At 37.0% G+C, this 20305-nt stretch overlaps 1 protein-coding gene across 8 annotated transcripts in view; it reads right to left on the bottom strand.

The window, feature by feature from the left end:
- LOC131026809 (CRM-domain containing factor CFM3, chloroplastic/mitochondrial) overlaps positions 1 to 18240 on the bottom strand; it is a 43706-nt gene extending 25466 nt beyond the window's left edge. For 3 of the 8 annotated variants that reach the window (XM_059213155.1, XM_059213178.1, XM_059213130.1), the window contains exons 1-9: positions 16813 to 18239; positions 15066 to 15621; positions 14823 to 14953; positions 9009 to 9362; positions 8589 to 8745; positions 8168 to 8460; positions 7927 to 7986; positions 7630 to 7713; positions 7331 to 7480 (exon numbers count right to left, since the gene is read on the bottom strand). In XM_059213155.1, the coding sequence (XP_059069138.1) occupies positions 7331 to 7480; positions 7630 to 7713; positions 7927 to 7986; positions 8168 to 8460; positions 8589 to 8745; positions 9009 to 9362; positions 14823 to 14953; positions 15066 to 15621; positions 16813 to 17820 (2793 nt within the window). In that variant the 5' untranslated portion in view covers positions 17821 to 18239. Of the gene's footprint in view, positions 1 to 5727; positions 6400 to 7330; positions 7481 to 7629; positions 7714 to 7926; positions 7987 to 8167; positions 8461 to 8588; positions 8746 to 9008; positions 9363 to 14822; positions 14954 to 15065; positions 15622 to 16812 lie in introns of those variants that run through there. The other 5 variants (XR_009102387.2, XR_009359126.1, XM_059213119.1 and 2 more) reach the window with 4 other exon arrangements.
- Between the last annotated feature and the right edge of the window lie 2065 nt (positions 18241 to 20305).

Here is a 20305-nt window from a genome sequence, read left to right as displayed (position 1 = left end):
CTTATCTCATTGAATTTTTATACTTAACTTATCTCATTGAGTTTCTTTGCAACAGGTCTCCTTATTGGCAACAAATGGTTGATGCCATTACCATATGCAGGGCGGGGTTCAAAGCCCCTAGTGAGAGTGATTTGAGGGGACCCATTTTGTCTCAAATGGTGGATGATGTGAAAAAGGATTTAGATGAACAACGCCACATATGGAGCACTAAAGGTTGCACCATCATGACTGATGGTTGGACGGATAGGAGAAATAGTACTCTCCTTAATTTTCTTGTTTCTTCCGCAGGTGATTGATTAATTTTAGTTTCATATAGTCTTTAATTTTTTATTTTTTATCTAATGGTTTATTGAATGATCATTGACCTAGCTTTATTTTTTTATTTCAGGGGGCACCATTTTCATCAAGTCCATTGATGCCTCCGCCCATTGCAAGAATGCCACCTACCTATGTGAGCAGATAGAGGAGGTGATTGAAGATGTGGGTGAGGAGAATGTGGTATAGGTGGTGACCGACAATGCAGCAAATTATGTTGTTGCGGGTAAACTTTTGATTACAAACTAATTTTGTTTGCAAATTAATTACTATCTTGTAGTTTGTACCTCCATTAATTACAATTTACAATGCAACAAATTATGTTGCTGTAGGTAGACTATTGATGGAGAGGCACCCATCTATAGTTTGGACTCCATGTGCTGCTCATTGCATAGACCTCATGTTGGAGGATATTGGAAAAATCACATGGGTCAAGAGATGTGTAGAAAGAGCAAGAAATGTCTGCAAATTTGTATATAATCATTCATGGGTGTTGGCTCTTATGAGACAATACACAGAGTAGAAGGAGTTGCATCATCCAAGAATCACAAGATTTGCCACAAACTTCCTCACATTGCAGTCCATGCTTAGGTCTAAGCCTGCCTTGAGACGTATGATTGTTGGTGAGGAGTGATCTTCCTCATCCTATGCTACCACCCCTACAGGGATAGAGATGGCAGACTGCATTTTTGATGAGCAAGGCTTTTGGGTCCCTTGTGATGAGATAGTGAAGGTAATTTTTTTATAAATTCTACAATTTAGCTTCATGTTTTATAACTTATTATATGTATTCTCTTATTTGCTCATTTTTCTAAATTACACAATATTTTCAATTTTGCAATTTGTTAAGCCCTTGGTGGTTTTGTTGCGAGTTGCGGATGGAGATAAGCCCGCAATGGGCTATATATATGAGGGCATGGATAGGGCGAAGGAGGCCATCAGATTCGTCTATGGAGCAGATGAGAGCAAGTATGGTCCCATTTGGGAGATCATTGATAGGAGATGGCATCATCAGCTACATAGGCCCATCCATGCGGCAGCCTATTATCTGAATCCGGCATTCCGTTTTATCCCTTCTTTCAAGGCTGATGCAGAGGTCCTTAATGGGCTATATGCAATCATGGAGAAGATGGGACCTGCTGGTACTTCTCAGATAGACCTTTTTCGAGAGCTACAAATGTTCTCAGATGCACAAGGGGAGACCTTCTCTTGTCCTATCGCCAAAGACGGTAGGACAACTATGATGCCAGGTAAAAATAAATTGTTAGGCTTAATTTTAGTTTTATTCAATACTATATTGTAACTTGTTAAATGAGTTCATGAGTGAGACTGATTTTATTTATTTTTCTCATTTCAAACTCAGATCATTGGTGGAACTTTTTTGGCCCAGAGACACCAAATGTTCAGAAGTTGGCCATTCGTATCTTGAGCCAACCATGCAGCGCATCAAGTTGTGAGCGCAATTGGAGTATGTTTGAGCACATACACTCCAAGAGGCGCAATAGATTATCTGTGGAGAAGATGAATGATCTCGTCTTTGTTCACTACAACCTCCGCCTGAGAATGAGAAAGAATGCAACAGTTGACATGTCTCCTATCATTCTAGATGAGGTTGATCTTGAAGTAGAGTGGGCCAATGAGAATCAGACAGCTCCTGGGACTCCTACAGCTGTATTTAGTGATGATGACATTGATTGGATCGAGCAGGTAGATATAGAGGCTGAGGCTGTAGCCATGGCAGAGGAGGAGCAGAGAGCACAAGCAGAGACAGGAAATACTGAGACTCAGAGTGATACAGCTGTTCCTGATGTTGGTGAGCATGACACAACCGTTCCTGATGTTGGTGAGCATGGCATGGCGTCACGAGGAGCGACTATGGCTGCTGAATCATCCAGGACCTACTTTAAACGCCTTCGCAGGGGGCCAGGGCGAGAGGGTGCACGGCCCTCTCAGCCATAGGCTTGTACACTTGTAGTTGTATTTAGTATTTACTATTTACCTTTGGTATTTGTATGAAACATTTGATGATGATCATATGATGACATGGATTTTTTATTCCATGAGTTTTGTAATATTGTATACATTTGACAATATTTATATATCTATGTTTCTTATTTTCTTCAGCTACAATTTGCGTTTATGCTTATGTGATTGATGTATACTTGTGTATGTAATCAAATGAGCCGAGTTTAATGATGTTTTTGTGTCTTTAAGGTGTATTCAATAAAGGGTGTCTGAAACAAGTTTTAAATCTTAAAAAATCTCTAAATTTGTTGAGTTTTTCACTTTCCTGAGTCCATCTGAGTCTGACGCCGAGTCCCGAGTCCGAGTCCGAGTCGGCCTTGCCGAGTCCGAGCCGAGTCCGAGTCTCGTTTCTTTGCATGCAGCTCATCCAAAAGTTCATCTATCCTAGGTATAATATATCTATTCTTAATAGTTCTTTTGTTCAGTGCCCTGTAATCAATACACATACGTAATGTGCCATCTTTTTTCTTGACCAGCACTACTGAAGATGCAAAAGGGATAGAACTTGAGCATATGCATCCCATCTTCAGCAACTCCTTAATTGTCTTTTCGATCTCTTCTTTGTAGTGACGAGGATGCCTGTAAGGAGTGGTTATAACTGGTTTTGAACCTTCTTCCAGCTCAATCACATGCTCAAATCCCCTATCAAGAGGACATCCTGGAGGAATATCTCCAAACACCACACCATGTTTATCTAACATAGATTGTATATCAAAATGGTAAGAGGGTTCCTTATTTGTGGCAGCATTGTTAGAAACAAAGCAGTGGGCTGCCCACTCAATATCATCATGGCGGAAGAGGGTTTCCATTCGTTTTGCTGAGACCACTCTTGGTCCTCCATCTGCCATAGCCTTCAGTATGGTTTTCTTACCTTCAACCATAAACTCTAACTGCATCTGTTTGAAGTCTTGATCATACCTCTCTAATGATTCAAGCCATTGTAGACCCAAAATAGCATCCACATTACTGAGACCAAGAACATAGAAGTCTCTTGTTAAGGTATAGTCTCCCATCTAAATTTTCAGCTGTGGTATGACATGGGTACAACTCAAGGGATCACTATTCTCTCCATATCCTCCTCACTATGCCCTGAACGGATCACTAATTTATAAACTCCTCAGTATATTCTTTTACAAACATCTCCTTTTGTTTTAAATTCTGCAACCTCTTGAATAGATTAGTTTGATAATCTCCTGGAAGGAACTTGGCCTTTAACTTTGCAACCATTCGATCCCAAGAGTTGATCTTTTCCTTATTCTTTCCTCTTCTCTCAGTTTGGACAAAGTCCCACCACATGGCAGCATGGCCCTTCAATCTAGTACAAGCAAACTTCACTCTCCTTTTTTCTGCCACTCCCTCATATTCAAAATACTTGTCTAAATCATTGATCTAGTCAATTAAATCTTCACCATTGAGGCTTCCTGAGTAAGTAGGAACCTCTATTTTGGGTTTGGAACCCACATTCATGACTGTCCTCAACATTCTTTCCTCAAATCCTTCTTGCTCTCCCTATCCTTCCTCATTATCTTCTCTTTGTTGTTCTTCCTCTTCATCCTCACTTGCACCCTCATCAGGGGTCCTTCTCTGTGTCCTTTCTAAGGCATCCATTCTTTCAATCAAATTCTGCAGCAATTCAAGAACTCCTTCGCCATGTTCCCTTCTACCTCTTCCTCGGGCTCCACCTCTACTCATTCGCTTTGAAGGCATTACGTCTACTCACCAATGCCCAAACACTTTTAGGCTCTGATACCACTATAATAGCAAGTCTTGCTGTCACAAAACAAGCAAGAACTTCACAACAAATAAACCAGAGAATAAATGATAGGAAGTTCAGGACTTAAACAAAGGTCAATAACACACACAGGGGTCAATAACACGAACAATTTATGCAACAGCCTTTATTCAAAACATAATTCTCAGATTCCTATGGCCTTCTTCTAACAGATTTAACATATGCACAATTCAACATCGACATTCCATTATTCTTTAAGTTGTTTCATTCATAACAAACAAATTGGATTCCCTTTAGGAATTAGCCTGAATCAACTCTTTGTTCTCTTGCTTGGCCAGACTTTACAAATCCTCCTGTCGGCCCTTCTTCCCTTCCCCTGTTCTTGTGTGAAAATGACCAACCCCACGGCCTCCACTTGCAGCAGATGAATAGTAGGTTGATAACCAACTAACTGTTGATACACCTACAGAACAGTCGGCCAATGCAGTGACCGTTGGTCATGACTTCTTGTCGCAGTGGCGACATGACTTCCTAGTGCCAGTGGCAAGGCCTATTTATTCAACCAACACAAAATGAAAGCAATAAACAAAATCAGAAAAGAAATGTCGAAGAGAAGAGAGAGATGCAGATGCTCCGACATCAAAGCATAACTTGCAGAAAATTGTGGATTGTCTACCACAAGAGGATTTGGAGCATTTAGAGAAGGTTTACCAATACAATTGAAGTCTTGATCAATTACTAGCTCAAGCTTTGATTAACACAAAATTTTCATGTATTTACAACACTTATTTCATGTCAATCACATGCAATTACATTCATTCACTAATTGTTATTATGCTTATCTATATGCAAAAAAATACTTCTGTGATTGTGTTTTCTCCTAACTTAATCACTCAGTGTTCCGTCAGATTTGAACTAAATCATTTTTTGAATCAGTTTTAAGTATTGAAAATGATGACCCCAACACTAAATTAACAGCACACATTCAAGTCATGCATATCAAGGCACATTATAATTTACGTCCACTTTGGGGGATCTTTATGCTTGGGTTATAAGCTGCCTGACTCTAGAAGAATAAACATACTTTTTGAAACGATATTAATTATAAATTCAATTTTTCCCTAGTTTCTTGGAAACGAAAATATCTATCCTCGTGAGCTTGTGCCACAGAGTTATCAGGTTTTAGGAAAAAGAAAATATCTATCCCTGTTAGTGTATGTCACAATTTGATATACTAAAAACTAACCACAATCAATCTAAGAAAATGTGAAATATGAAAAAAGAATTTAACACAGCAACAATGGAAAATGTTTGGTACATGTTTTTGTTGAAATCTCCTTTAGTGATAATATCATTATGAAAATGTTTGGTTCTGGGCATCAGTGCATCTCCAGGATTGTAGGGCTAAAATTGTCTGTTTTATTCAGGGAGACACTTCCCAGCCATTCTTTAGGAAACATAGATGAAACAGGTGAGAGGCCAGGAACATTTCTTGAATCAGAAATGTTTTGTGAAACATATACAGTCACTTCCCACTGTTTCTTTGTTGTTTCAAAAATGGATTAATGCTTCTTTGCTTAATTTTATAACAATCCAAGAGTCCAAAAGTTTTGACTTCGGAAATAATTAAAGTTGATTTATATCCAATAAGAACAGTAGTTGAAAAACATGTATCCTGTCCATTTCGATCTAATACTTCCATGTAAATTTCCTAAAGGTACATACTTCAACTTATTTAATTAATATTTATTACAAATTGGAAACTCTTTTTTAGAAAGATTGTTTCTTTACAAATTACAGGATAGTGGATCATTTCATCCATTTAAATGATGTCCAGAATGTGCTTTGTCATTTTGGACCTTTGGTAATACCTGTTGAAAAGATACAAGCTGAAACCATGGATAAATGACTTGAGGATGAAAAAATGATGGTTGTTCCTCTAGCACATTCTTGTATCTGACCCCATTGATGTTAAGGGATTGTCTCTTAATGAGATTACAGCTTCTGTTGATCTTTTAAGTGTTGTAGCTATCATCTTGTCATATTAAGCCGCAATACAAGAAGAATCTCTCTCATGTAATTCTCTGATCTCTGCAGATATGTTTGTAATATCCTGGAGAGGAAGTTCGTGTGGATCTAGTTTTTCTTCCTCCATAGCACCGCTGTCTACACAATATTCCTCATTTTTTTTATCCCATAGAAATTTCTGTAACATTATGTTCCACTTTTTTGTCTTTCTTGGGATATTCTCTATCCAACTTGGAAGATAAGACTTCATTTTCACTGTAGCTATCATAAGGATCATGATATTCATCTTCGTCTTCACTCTGTTGCATACAATAAAATAAATGAATATAAGATATTTTCCTTGTTTAACAGAAACATAAATGAATAGCAAATATACAATTGGCATTGTAGTGCATGGTTGCCATGTTTTGAAAAACAAATGACGTTCAGAAAAAGGTAAAAATGCTTTCAAGAGAAGTTGATAGATTTTATTTTGAAGTAAATATCACAAGGCATACAGTCTATAAATAACTTCATGTACAATTTCTATTTAGTTTATCAAAATTCTGAAATTGAAGTTAACAAGGAGGTATTTTTCAGTGTGTCAAATGATAATGTTTTACCAAGATTCAACTGCATAGTTTTGAGTCAAACTCATTCACCCACATTTTATGAGTAGTGGTTCACATGAACCGATCTATCATGAGCATGAATGATCCACTTAGCACTCATTGCATCTATGTGATGCTCATAGGTGTGAAGCATTAGGTCCTGGGAGGGAGGTCACACATCCCAATCCTACAACTCAAGCTCACATAGCCATGATCATTGGATAAGCAAGCTAAGCCGGCTTGATCTTGGGGGAAATTCCATGATTAAGCACACATGAGTTGTGATATAGGGCTGGGTGACCTTGGAAGAAATCCCAATGCTTTGCCCTTATGAACATCACCTGGATGTAATGAGTGCTAATTGGATTATCCATACTCATGAGAGAGGGGTTCATGTGAACCACTCCTCATGAAATGCGGTTCAATAGGTTTGACTCAAAAACAATGTAGTTGAATCCTGATAAAACACCATAAATTGAGGTTAATAAAGGGGAGAGAGAATAGATCAAGATTTAGACACTCCAAAAAAGTGAAAATTTTATCCATATGGCCAAAAAAATGAGCTGATGTGATTTTTTCCGATTTGATAATCTTTTGCTACCATTTTATAAAGAATTAACTCATATAAGACAGATCCTACCTCTAAACCTTCTGAAAGATTTGCAGAGTCAAATTCTGCACTGAAAGCTGCAGTGCTTTGATTGTCAAGGGAATCTCTTTGCAGCTCAGAAGACACAATATTTTCACTATAGCTGTCATAAGAGTAATCATATATGTCTTCATCTTCACTCTGTAGCATAGAAACGATAATATCAAAGAGAATTCAAATAATATCCACATAAATGAAATCATGAAAAAGGCTTCCTTGTTTAACAGAACATAACAAAAAAATGTACATAAATGACAACTTAATTTTCTAGCTCATATATGGCATCCCACCTCCACATCTGAAAGATATGCAGAATCTAGTTCAGTAGTAAAAGCTGCAGTGCTCTGGTTCACATCGATATCATCAATTCTACTCTGAAATTACAGGATAAGCAGGAAAATTATCAGATTCTACCTTATCTTATGGATCTCAAGAGGAAATTTAGGCCAAATGCATCCAAGTATTTCACGTTAAAGTCCCTCCAGCATTATACTCTTATTCATTATGTGTTAAAAGTCAAAAAATGTAAACCACCTATAGTAAGAGTGTCATAACATTAGTAAATGAACTGCTAACTAAGGACATACGAGTTCAAATTTTAGCTCCTCCATATTCTTTTCCAGCTGTAACATATGTCGATTCAATGACTGAAAATGCAGCAGAGAAAACAAATATGAGCCTTGCATGTCAGATGTCATGCAAACAATATGTAAGTACCAGAGAAAAGGAAATATCTAACTCCAACTTGGAAACTCCATTTCCTTTTCTATTAGAATGGCACTATCAAGTTATCAACAAGTCAATCCCAAATCTTAAAATACACATTACCTCACGCCGTTGGAGTTCAATTGAATGCTTTAATGCTCTTCTCTTGGTTAAAAGGTTCTTAGGCTTTATTGCAGGTGGACGGCAATAGTTTTTACCCCGATAAACTATTATTGCATAACCTTTGCTTACTTTATCAACAGACACCAATGTTCCCCCACTTTCAGCCTCCAACATAAGTGCAGTATATTTCACCTCTGCTAGACTCTTTTCCTTAGATATGATTTTTACTAATTCTCTATGTTTCCAATGCAAGTGCATGTTTTCCACTGTACCATCAAAGATTCCTCGTCTCCCTGTTATATAGGTAAAGAAAAGCAAGGCATGCCACACTCAATATTGATCATAAATGCATGCAATCCATTTTAATAGTAAATTTTGCGAAGATCAAGAAATGATGATCACTTCAAATGAAACTGCTTACCTAAAAGCAAGAATGCACCCATTCTCAGGCCAAGCTTCCGGAACATGAATCTCTCTTCATCAGTTATTGTCTCTTGATCTGATGAAGGTTTGGCAGGCAATAAAAATGCCTCCACTTTGGCCAATTCCTTTTCCGCTTTAGCAACCTTTTTCTGGGTCTGCAAAGCCAAAAAATATACAAATAAGCAAGTACCCTTTTTCACTTACAGAATATTCCACTAATCAAACAGTAATGGACTTAATATTAATGTGAAAACAAGCAAGAAACCTAATATTTTTGAGGTTCAAACACTCTTCACAAGGACTGGCTCCCTTTATAAATGAAAGAAAATTGAAACCAACTAAATGTCAAATCCTTTATCTCCAATGCTATTAAATTTCAACTTTTATGTTTTTTGCAATGAGTAAGGGATAAGCTTACAAGCTCTAGCTTTCTCTCAATCCTTCTAGCTATATCGCCCTTTCTAGCCTTAGCTGCCTCTATTATCATCTTTTCACGCTCTTTGCTATCAATGTCCTTTGACCATTGAGATTTGGCTTCTAAAGATTCAGCCAAAGTACCAGCAACACTGTGTACCACTTCAGCCTCTTCAAATCCATTTAGAATTACTGAAGATGCTTTTGATCGTGCCATTTCTTCCTCATCCTGAAGTTCCCTTGCCAATGTTTCCTTCTCCATTAAAGCAGCTGAAACAGTAGGAGAAAGAAAGTCCTTTCCTCTATAAATGACAATGAACTCTTTATTTCTTGAGAGAAGGGTGCCTCCAGTAAGACTCTGCAATGGAAATAACTTGTAAAATTTCATGAAAACACAAGTTGCAAATTATCCAAAATGCACTTTTGTAAAGCACTCATTTTCTACAAATGGGCATAATTGCAATCTTCTTGGATCCTTCATCCTTACATTAATTCAATCTGTCAGAAATGCCAAATGTAACTTTTTACTTCAAAAACCACAAAACAATTTAATTTGTAAGTTGTTCATTTTTATATAGAACAAATATCAATTTGAAATAAATCGATATACTCATAAGGATAAGTTTCATTGCCAACAAACTTCAGACCCAACAAATGGCACGAAAGATCACAAAGAAAAGCTCACAGGTACTCAGTACAGAGGCATTTTATTGTATGATTATGACAGTGACTTTATGACACAAGGGAAACCAAAAAATCCATAAGTAAATGGAGAGATATCAAATGTATTTGGAAGAATATACCATAAACTGCATTTGAATCAGAATAAAGATAAGGAAAAGAGAGGCAAAGCTAAAATTTTGTATGTAATTGGCAGAGGAGAAGATGGATTGTCTTCTTTCAAGAAATTAAATCAGATATTTGGGTTAACATGGTTGAATACTAGCCATCAAAGGAAAGGCTTGCTGGAAAGGAACCATAATTAGATTGTTGATGAAGATTAACTGCTTCCCATAGCAATAAATTCTCAGAACCAAAAGCATGAAAATATGTCAACAAAAGGTATCCGCCAAGGGGATCCTATGTCGCCATTTTTGTTTATAATTATGGCTGAAGCTTTAGGTCGGATGATTAAATCTCTCCACCGTGATGGTTGTTGGCTGGGTGTCAATGTGGCTACAGGAGTTGAACATTCAACCCACTTGCAATTTGCTGATGATACTATTCTTTTTGGGGCCTCTAGCAGAAAAGAGGCAAAGATAATAAATCATGCCTGAATGACTATTGCAAGGCTTCGGGGCAAAAAATCAATTGGAACAAGTCAGAAGTTTTCTTTATCAACACGATGCCGAATATGCAAGCTGTCCTATCAAGAATCCTCAATTTAAGAGTGGCAAACTTTCCAAGCAAATTCCTTGGGACTCTTCTTTTTATTGGCCGCAATAAGACTTGCTATTGGAAACATCTTATTGAGAAATGTAAAGCTAAGCTTGAAAATTGGAAAGGGAAGTGGTTATCATCTACCGGCAAGCTTACTATGATAAAATCAGTCCTCTCTGCCATACCGGTTTTTTCCATGTCTTGCTTGAAGCTACCGGTTACCATAGAAGATGAGTTAATTACTATAATGAGAAATTTCCTTTGGAATGGATCGAATGACAAAGGGAAATTTCCACTTATTGCCTGGGGAAAAATAAGCCAACCAAAACATGCTGGGGGTGTTGGCATTTGACAGATTTCTATTATGAATTTGGCTATGGGTGCAAAATTGGTGTGGGAAATTTGTAGAGGCGGTAATCAGAAGTGGACAAGAATCCTTAAACACAAATATCTAGACTCACTTGAGCCTAAAAGGATTCTCACAGTTACCAACCCTCCCAGGGGCTCGGCCTTTTGGAATTTTATTCTGAAATGCAGAGAAATCATTAGCGATCAGGTCACTTGGGATGTCAGAAATGGGAGGAATGCATCCTTCTGGTTGGAATCTTGGAGTGGTGAAGAAGCCTTGTGTCATAACCCCGTTCTTCAACCTATAATGAGAGAAACATGCCCGCTTTGGGGTCACAAGGTCTATGATTATGGCCATTCAATTAAGGAGAATGGTTTGGACAAATGGGTGTGGAACTCTCTGGACCCCTTGGATTTAGCCCAAAATCAGAAAGACCTTCTTGCCGACATTCTGAAGAATCGAATTATTCATCCATCCTCGGACGAGGACATCATTAGATGGTGTGGCTCTTCTGATGGTAAGTATAAGGTATGTTTTGGCTATAAATTGAAAGAAGCTATTGTAGATAAGAAGGATTGGCCAGTTAGACTGTTCTGGCACAAACATCAACTTCCTAAAGCAGGGTCCTTTGCTTGGATGGCTTTTCAGAGGAAAATCTTAACCAATGAAAGACTCCTTAAATTGGGTATTAATGGGCCTAGTAGATGTGCATTATGTCGGAATCAAGAGGAAACAATTGATCACCTTTTGCTACACTGCAATTTCTCCAGCAACTGTTGGTGGCATTTTATGGGTAAGTTAAATCTGGTATGCCCTTTGCCGAAAGGTTTGGATGATTGGTTTCTACTATGGCCTAGATCAAAATGCAAGGCGTTATTTGGGGACTTATTTGTTATCCTACCCTCACTGATGATTTCGGAAATTTGGAAAGAAAGGAATCAAAGAATTTTCCAAGATAAAGAGATGGGCCAGTTAGCCCTCTGTGGGAAAATTGAGAACCACCTGGTTGAGCTCCTAAACGAAGCAGCCAAATCCAAATCGCTGAAAAAGAATCTATACACTGACTGGGATTGGAAGTTAAAGCTTGCATTCCCAAATTTGATCATCCCCCCGCTTTTCGAAATTGGTAATCCTGAGATACCGATTAATCCAAGATTGAATGTTAAATGGGAGGCCCCAGAACTAGGGTGGTATAAGATTAACTTCGATGGTGCCTCTGCAGGTAATCCAGGGCATAGTGGAATTGGATGTTGTATTAGAGATTCTGAAGGCATCTGCATTAAGGAAATTTTTGGAGACATCGGTCTGGCCACCAACAATGAGGCTGAATTTTGAGCGGCATTAAGAGGTTTGCAATTGGGGGCTGAGTGGGGTTAAAAAGAATCCATTTGGAGGGTGATTCATTAAATGTTATCAATGTTGTTCATAGTAACCATACCCCCAGTTGGCGTCTCAACCTATGGCTTCGTCCTATGGTGGGTTTGCTTGAGACCTTTGAAGTTTTTTGAATTAGCCATATCTATAGAGAAGGCAATTTGGAAGCAGACAAATTATCTAAAATGGCAATTGCCAAGGGAGGTCTTGATCCGGGCATACGGATCAGGCATAGGTAAATCTTTATTATAGCAATTATTATGGTGTAATGCTGCATTTATTTTGGCAGAGGAATGAACCGCTTTGGTTCCCCGATGGTTTGGTCTCTACCAATCGGGAGTACATACCGGGGGATGTACTCTTACCGGGTATGGGTCTCCCTTTGATAGTGGTCTCCTGGCTCCTACCGGTAGGGGTATCCGTCCCGCCTACCCGGTCTTTACCGGTTGCCGTTGCCGTTGTTTACATAGGCCTCTTGCACTTTTCCCCCAACCGGTAATTTTTACGCTCCGGTTCAGGTTCTCTTCAGGGTTACTCCAGTGCCTTTATTGATGCTGCCAGAACGTTAGTCTAGCAATTTTCTGATAAGCGGCTGCATTCGGTTCTCTCTTCAGATACCTAGTTCGGATTGAGGCACATCTACATTTTGATTATGGTGATTAGTATGGAGCAAGTGATACAACCGATCTTGTTCTTAGAAGGGATGTCTGTGCCCCCAATGGTTTTTGCCCCTATCGGTTGGTAGTTCTTACCAGGAGATGTATTCTTACCGACCTCTTGATTTTCCCCTACCGGTATTCTTTATGGTCTCAGTATTATGATCTTACTGAGGTCATTAACTCAAGCTCCGGTTTAGATGCTGTCAGAAGATATCTAATCTTCATCATTAATTTTAGATATGATAAAGTCGGACGGCGGCTGACATCAATGAGGCAATCAATTGCGATTAAGGTGGCATGCTTAAGATGTACCTTGTCTGTGCGAAGTAATTTGGCTCTCTTAGCTAAGCCCTCGAGCTCCTCAACCTTTATGAGCTGGCGGGATAAATAAAGGATGACCTACTTATTCTTATCATATCAAACTCTTCCCATTTCTTGCTTTGTTGCTTACAATGGAAACACCAATTTTGTTGGAGGCAACTTGCCATCAGATGGCATTCTTAGGCAAAATCTCTGATAAGCGCCTACAATCGGTTCTCTCCTCGAGTCACCCTTTGATTATGCACTATGTTAAAAGAATTTTGGGGGAGGAATTCCTTAATGCTTACCACAGATACAGAGCTAATGCAGACATCCCGGATTTCTTCCTAGCCATGCTGCTCTATATGGGGACTAGCAAGCAAAGGGCAAAGCTTCTCACCCAAATGGTGTTTGAGCATCGCTTTCTTGGGGAAATTGAGGCAGTATTGGATAATGTTGATGGCAATCTCAAATTGCCCTTTCCCCAGAATTATTATATGAGTTTGGGAAATGGTGCGGAGGTGCGAAAATCAGTGATTGTAACCTCTCTGCTGGACTTCAATGCCTTGGAAGCCTCCTGGCCTATTATTACCAGAAATATTGAGTTCCTTTGCAAGATTGCCAGTATTCTGCCCGGCTTCACGGCTGCCTGGAGAAGCACCTATATCCAAGAGGAAGGGCTTTCGGGTAGAGAAGACATTGGTATTACAGCCAACGGTGACATAGTTGAAGGCAACTCTTGGGGGCTTGGTCGTGGAGAAGAGTGGATTCCAGATGATGACTGTCACCCCTGGGAGAAAGCGGAATCATTGGCCCATGCAGCTTGCGGGAATGATTGCCCGGTAATTTTGGATGCAGCTACTACTCCTGCTCCCGAAACTGATGACCCAGATTCAAGTGCAGAAGAATCCTGATTTCCATGTTCATTTTCATATGCTGTTTAGTTGATTGTAGGCCTTTGGTTCAACCGGCATTTTTCTCCTCTGGTTGTTTTCTCCTAGCTTTTTAGCATCTCGCCCAGCATGGCTGGTTTTTTTTGTATTTACTGTTGGAGCAATGGTAGGGGGTTTTCTTACTGGTTTTTTCCCCCTACGGCTCTTTCTGAACCAGTTATGTATTTTTCAAGTTTTGATTAATACAAGGGTGCTGCCCCTCTGCAGTTATTAATCTATTAAAAAAAAAGCATGAAAATATGTCTGCTGTTCCAGTAAAATGCTCAAAGGCACTTATGGTCACTAATAACAACCTGAGTTTATTGGAACCGGTCATGACTAAACAACTATGGATTGGTGCTATCTTATGGATTAGCTGAGTTGCAGAGTGGCATAGTAGTGTTCCATTTAGACAGCAATTGATACAGTCTGGCAAAAGTGTATGGGGAATTAAGTTACTCAGGTCTAATACAGGAAAAACATGGCAAAAAATCAGGAGATGAAAAACTAATTTTGCTATTTCATGTCCAATATAGTGTGTAGAGATAAAATTAGACAATACTTTATAAAAATGCCAATCATTAAAAATTGTGTAGGATTAAATTAACTATTTCATCCACCTAAGAAGGTTTATGTAAAAATATATGGCTGGTCCTAAGATAGGTCAGGCTGTCATGGAATGTGGCCTACCATTTTAGGGGTAGCTCTTATTTTTTAATTAAAACCTTATAAAGATATAATTTTTCAGGACAAAATTTCTCATAAAATTTTGTTAACGACAACATTTCTACACTAGAAAACCAACAATGATTTATTGTGCTTGCCTTGATTTCCTCAGCCATTCTTTCGTTGCTAGTATTTAAAACACCACGTTTGATTGCAATTTTGGCAATTTCACTTTTTTCCCATAGTTTCACAATAGCAGCAGCCAATCCTTGATGTTGCTTGTTTCTCCCTTTCCAGGAAAATGAATTACACAGCGTAAGAGATGCAATGCAGAATATATAAGATCAAAATCTGAAGAAATATTTTCAAGCAACTCAAAAAAGGGTGCAATCACAACATACCTATGGCAAAATGACGAGGTAATATTCTTGCAAGTCTTCGCAAATTGGTCATTTCCATGCTACTCAATGAGCGTCTTGTGCCAAAAGGAAGAAGCCTGAAAGGTTCCTTGTAGCCAGGAATCACTTTTGGTAATAAGTCAGCATCTACAGGCAAAGGCTCAATTCCTGTCCAATCAGTAAACCGTGGACCCAGTTCATCCAATATTTTATCCATTTCACTTTGATAGTCCAGTTCGCTTGGTTGCTGCTTGGGACCATTCTCCTCAGGCATTTCTGTACCAAGATGAGTAGATAACAGATCATTCTTGACCATATGATCTGTCATATCTCTACCTGATGCAAAAATCACACCTCTTCCATCTTTACCATTTATTGGCTTGTTTTTAACAATACCTTCAGCTGCAGCTGGCATGTATGCTTCATTCTGCACAGCAACCCCTAAATTGTTTTCAGATTGACGCTTCACAACTTTTAGAGATGGTGATTCATAGGTCATTCCTCTGTATAGAACAATAGAACCTCCAGACCTCCAAATAACCAGTCCTCTGGTTCGCCTCTGTCACCAAACATTATAATTTATAAAAGAGTAGCAAAGAGTATCCATGATGGGTATGATTACTGAGAAGGCTACAGAATAACAGATGCAAATTTTCAATGTTTTTCTTAAGCAAATGAAGACTTACTCCTATTGCAACACAAGTGAATGTGCATCAAGAAATAAAATGTGCTTACCTTAAAGTGAAAAAATAGCAAAACTGTCAATTCACATATCAACAGTACTATTAAGTGCCACAAGTTCAATCATTGTTTGCACATAACACAAAAGTCTGCAAACTGTTTCCAAACCATTCCACGACGAATGAAGAATGATAATATGATAAAACTTCTCTGATACATTTAAGGCTGATGAAGAGGTCATGGCAGGTGTTATTACATGCATTTATAAGATGGTGCCTGATCATGACTTGAGAGACAAAGTTCTTGATGAGTTGGAGGTGAGAGACAAAATTCTATTCTCAAGAAAATGACTCAACCAAAAGTTAATGGATCTGTAATCAGATACAAACACTACTATGTGCAGTAGTCTGGCCATCATTAAAACTTTGTAGGATGAAGGAACAACCGCGAATGTTTCAAATTATTTGGGTTCATATGAGTTGTTATAAGCCCATTGAACCAAACTGTCCAAATGGATTAATTGTGCTGACCATTATTGGATCCTCTATTAGATCCATGAATCTGTATTACTACTTATATGTAGGATCCCACTGAGTTGGTTAGACATATAAGTCTGAAATATGAAATGGCCTTTACAGACTTAAAGATTCAGTTGGCAGAAGGTTGACATACAATGTGCTGCACCAACATTTCCACTTATACTAAAAACATTATTTTTTTGAATCCATGGTCAATAATTATTATTAATAGGGAAAATCTTCTGTAAAAAAATGTGTTAAAATGTTTGGAAACACTAACATTGATGTTGTGATATTGTATGGTGTCAATGTACTATTGTGTGGGTTTGTAACATATAATATAGCTGTCTCGTTATTCATTTACTCGCGATTGGCGTCCCCATCCCTGTACTAGTACAGGTACCACTATGTCTCCTGGTAAATACAGCTGGTAAATTTAACTTGTCCGCATTCTGTTTAACAATCACGCTGAGTTTGATTTAATCTAGAGAAACTAAAACGTAAGTGAATGAAAATCTGTAGCTGAGAAACTGACACTTACTGTTACTTACCTCCAAAATTTCATGAGTCCTCTTCATATTCAGTGCTGATGAACCTTCACATTTGAATTTGACTATCTCCGACGTTCTCCATTTTTCATGTACTTTTTCAACAATGTCACGAGTAACACCAGCACCCCCCAGTTTGATTCTTTCTTTCAGTCGTATTCCCTGACCTCTCAACCTATTGAGTTCTGGCTCGGGAATAGTCAGCTCTGCCAATGAAGGTGTTACTCTGCCTCTTCTCTCTTCCCTGTCATTATCTGCCTCTTGTGAGTTATCTTCCTTCCCGTCCCATGGAAATTTAGATGGACTATCCTTAATGGGAGCACTCCAGCTCTCATCACGATCATATGCACCATTCATATTAGGAATGGGAGCTCCAGGCTCATCCTCTACAGGAAACAACTCTTCAATTAAATTGCGCTCGGGTTCTGGTTTTGTGTCCTCGTCGGGATAATTGAATTTCCTCAGCTTGGCCACAATTCGCTCCATTGCAGTCTTCTCACTTGGCCCTTCCAATTTCTGCACTGTATTGTATTGCTCAGCAACAGCATTTGGGTTGCCGTCATGATCATCATCATTGCCCGATTGTCCCGGAATGTCCTTCTTGTTCCGGATGCTCATCCAAGGAGCTATAGGTACAGAACGCTTGAATCCTTCTTTACCCGTGTGAACCAGTGCAACAGGGGACTCTCTTTGCGTTCTCTCTCTTTCTTTCTCTATTCGTTCTTGCTTTTCTTCCCATGGGAATTTATGTCTCTTAACACTAGGCCTGACAGACCAATCCCGTTGATACTTTTCTTTCAATCTTGAATGTAGTATCCTCTGCTCATGCTTTTGGCTCTTTGGGTACTCTGAATTTTCCGAATTGAGGGCATCTTGGGAACAAAAACACTGAAATCTCTTGTATTTTCTGGATAGCAAGGAAGTTGGTAGGACAAAAACGTGGGAATGAAGAGACCTGGAACTGTGTAAGGACTCTAATAGCCCTGCTGGCCCAACAGGGACTAATGCCATTCCCTCACAAAAAATATGGAACTCCAATACACCCAAAGCTCAATTGCAATTGTTTACACCATCCACACCAATTTTTAAAATATCGTACAAGTCAAAAAATTCCTATCTGCAAAACTGGTTTTTCAGCTCTTACCTGACTTTTAGATTGCACTAGTTAAAATAAGTGAATGAAGCCAATTTTATGAAGTGGCATGTGGATTAGCCAAAACGCGTTCACCCTATCAGGCACATTGAAATGGCCAAACCAGATGGAAGAAATGGATAGAGTTTACTAAAAATCTTCTGGAACAAAGATTATTATTAATAAAAATCTTCTAAGTCTTGTGTGATATTTTTTTTGCAAGCGAGTACATAAGATAATTTTAACCTCATCTTCTCCGTTAGCTCTTCAATTCTTTCGTAGCCTCTTATCCTCGAGCATTGAAAGTTCCATCTTGTGAGTTTCAGGCAGATACTATTATTTTTTTTCAATTCGTTTAATCAAAAAGAATTAAAAAAATTTATCAATTTTAGTTTAAATTCAATTTTTATTTTATATGATTATAAAAATATTATTTATTTATATTCTTATTGAATTATGTAGGTGAAAAATATCTTAATGAAATAGCATATGAATGGGTGTATTCTTGTTTTTGGTTTAGTTCATGTTCTTATCTTTATTAATTAAGATATTTGATAAAAATTAAAGGTAAAACAAAAATAAATTAAATAACTTATATTTAATTTTTAATTTTAATATAAAATTGTTTAGGTTTTTTTATTAAATTGGTAGCATTTATAATTATTTTCAAACATGTACATTTGTACCATACTCCCATAAACACACTAACCATTCTAATAGAAGCCCTTTAGATATTTATAATGTAATTTTTTTATTAAATACAATAACTTTAAAAATATTCATTATTATTATTATATTTTAAAAATTATTCATTATTAATATTTTTTTAAAATTTTCTTTCATATATTTATTTTTTTCAAATCAACTTTAAAAATCTTTACATAAAAACCATGACAATTTTATAGTCTATAATATAAAAATAAAAATAAAATAAAATTGCATAATCAAAATCAAAAAAATAATATACCTTTTTAAAATATTTTATTTTATTTTTAACTAACAATTTTTATATAGTTTTTTTTTTTAATATTTTATTTAAAATATAATTTTACATTTAAAAAATTTATTTATTTTTAATAATATTTTTCTTTTTTAATATTGAGTATATCTTTCTTACTATTTTTAGTATATACTTTCTTAATATTTTAATTTTAAATAATTAAAAAAATTCTTTTACTTTTTTGTTTAATTATTAATTAGTTTAATAATTTTATTGTTTTATGAATTTTTTAAATTACTATTTGGATTTTGATATATTTTAAGTTTTCATTTAATTGATTTTATTTTAATTTTTTATTTATATTTAATCTTAAAATTTATCTCAATTATCTTTCATTATATCTCTATAAAATTGAAATGTTTTTACTGACTAATTACTTGTAAATCCTAGTAATATATAAAATTCATATTTATTTTTTACCATACATAATTTTATATTTAAGTTGAGATTACACTTGCTTAAATGATTGTGTTTTTATATTTGATTATAGTTAGAATACAATACGTAATATGTTACTTGACGAGCCTCCTCTCTATCTATGTATCCCTCTCGCTACTCTCTCTCTATATCACTTTTATATCTTCATCTATCTCTCCAACTCCCCCCCTCTATCTCTCTATATGTTTGCAATCTATATCACTCCCTCTCTCCACCTTCTCTCTCTCTCTCTCTCTCTCTCTCTCTCTCTCTCTCTCTCTCTCTCTCTCTCTCTCTCTCTCTCTCTCTCTCTCTCTCTCTCTCTCTCTCTCTCTCTCTCTCTCTCTCTCTCTCGACCCCTATATCTATATCTCTTTGTCCCTCTATCTCCATCCCTCAATATTTCTTCTTTAATCTCTTCCCTATCTCTATCTTCATCCCTCAATATTTCTTGTTTAATCTCTTCCCTATCTCTATCTCATTATCCTTACATCTCTCTCTGTCGCTATATCTCTCACTCTACCTATCTCCATATATCAGTTCTCATCTTCATCTTTATCTTTATCTTTCTACCTACTCTAAACTAATTACACTATTGGCAGGAAAAGGTTTTTTTAAGCCCTCTTTCATCATTGCATTTTTATTTTAATTTTATTTTTTTTATTTTTTTTGGTAGTCAGATTTCATGGAGTCATAAATCATCTAACTTATTTTGCGAGCAATTTTTTTTAATTTAATAAAAGAATTTCATGCTTTTCACAATACTATATTTGGTTTTTTATTTTGGTGTCTATTTTTTCAAAAATTATAAATATTCATAGATGGTATTGAGTGGTTTTTGTTTTAGAAATGTTTGGGTCTCTATTTTCGCTCATATGATAATAGTTTTTAGGTACTTTTTTTTCTTGGTGTGTGGTTTTTCTTGTACTTTGTAATGGTGTGATCAA

Source organism: Cryptomeria japonica, chromosome 1 (assembly GCF_030272615.1).
Source record: "Cryptomeria japonica chromosome 1, Sugi_1.0, whole genome shotgun sequence".
In the NCBI taxonomy this organism is placed as follows: Eukaryota; Viridiplantae; Streptophyta; class Pinopsida; order Cupressales; family Cupressaceae; genus Cryptomeria; species Cryptomeria japonica.
The sequence above is the reverse complement of the archived record's forward strand: the minus strand, read 5'-3'. Positions and strand labels throughout refer to the sequence as shown.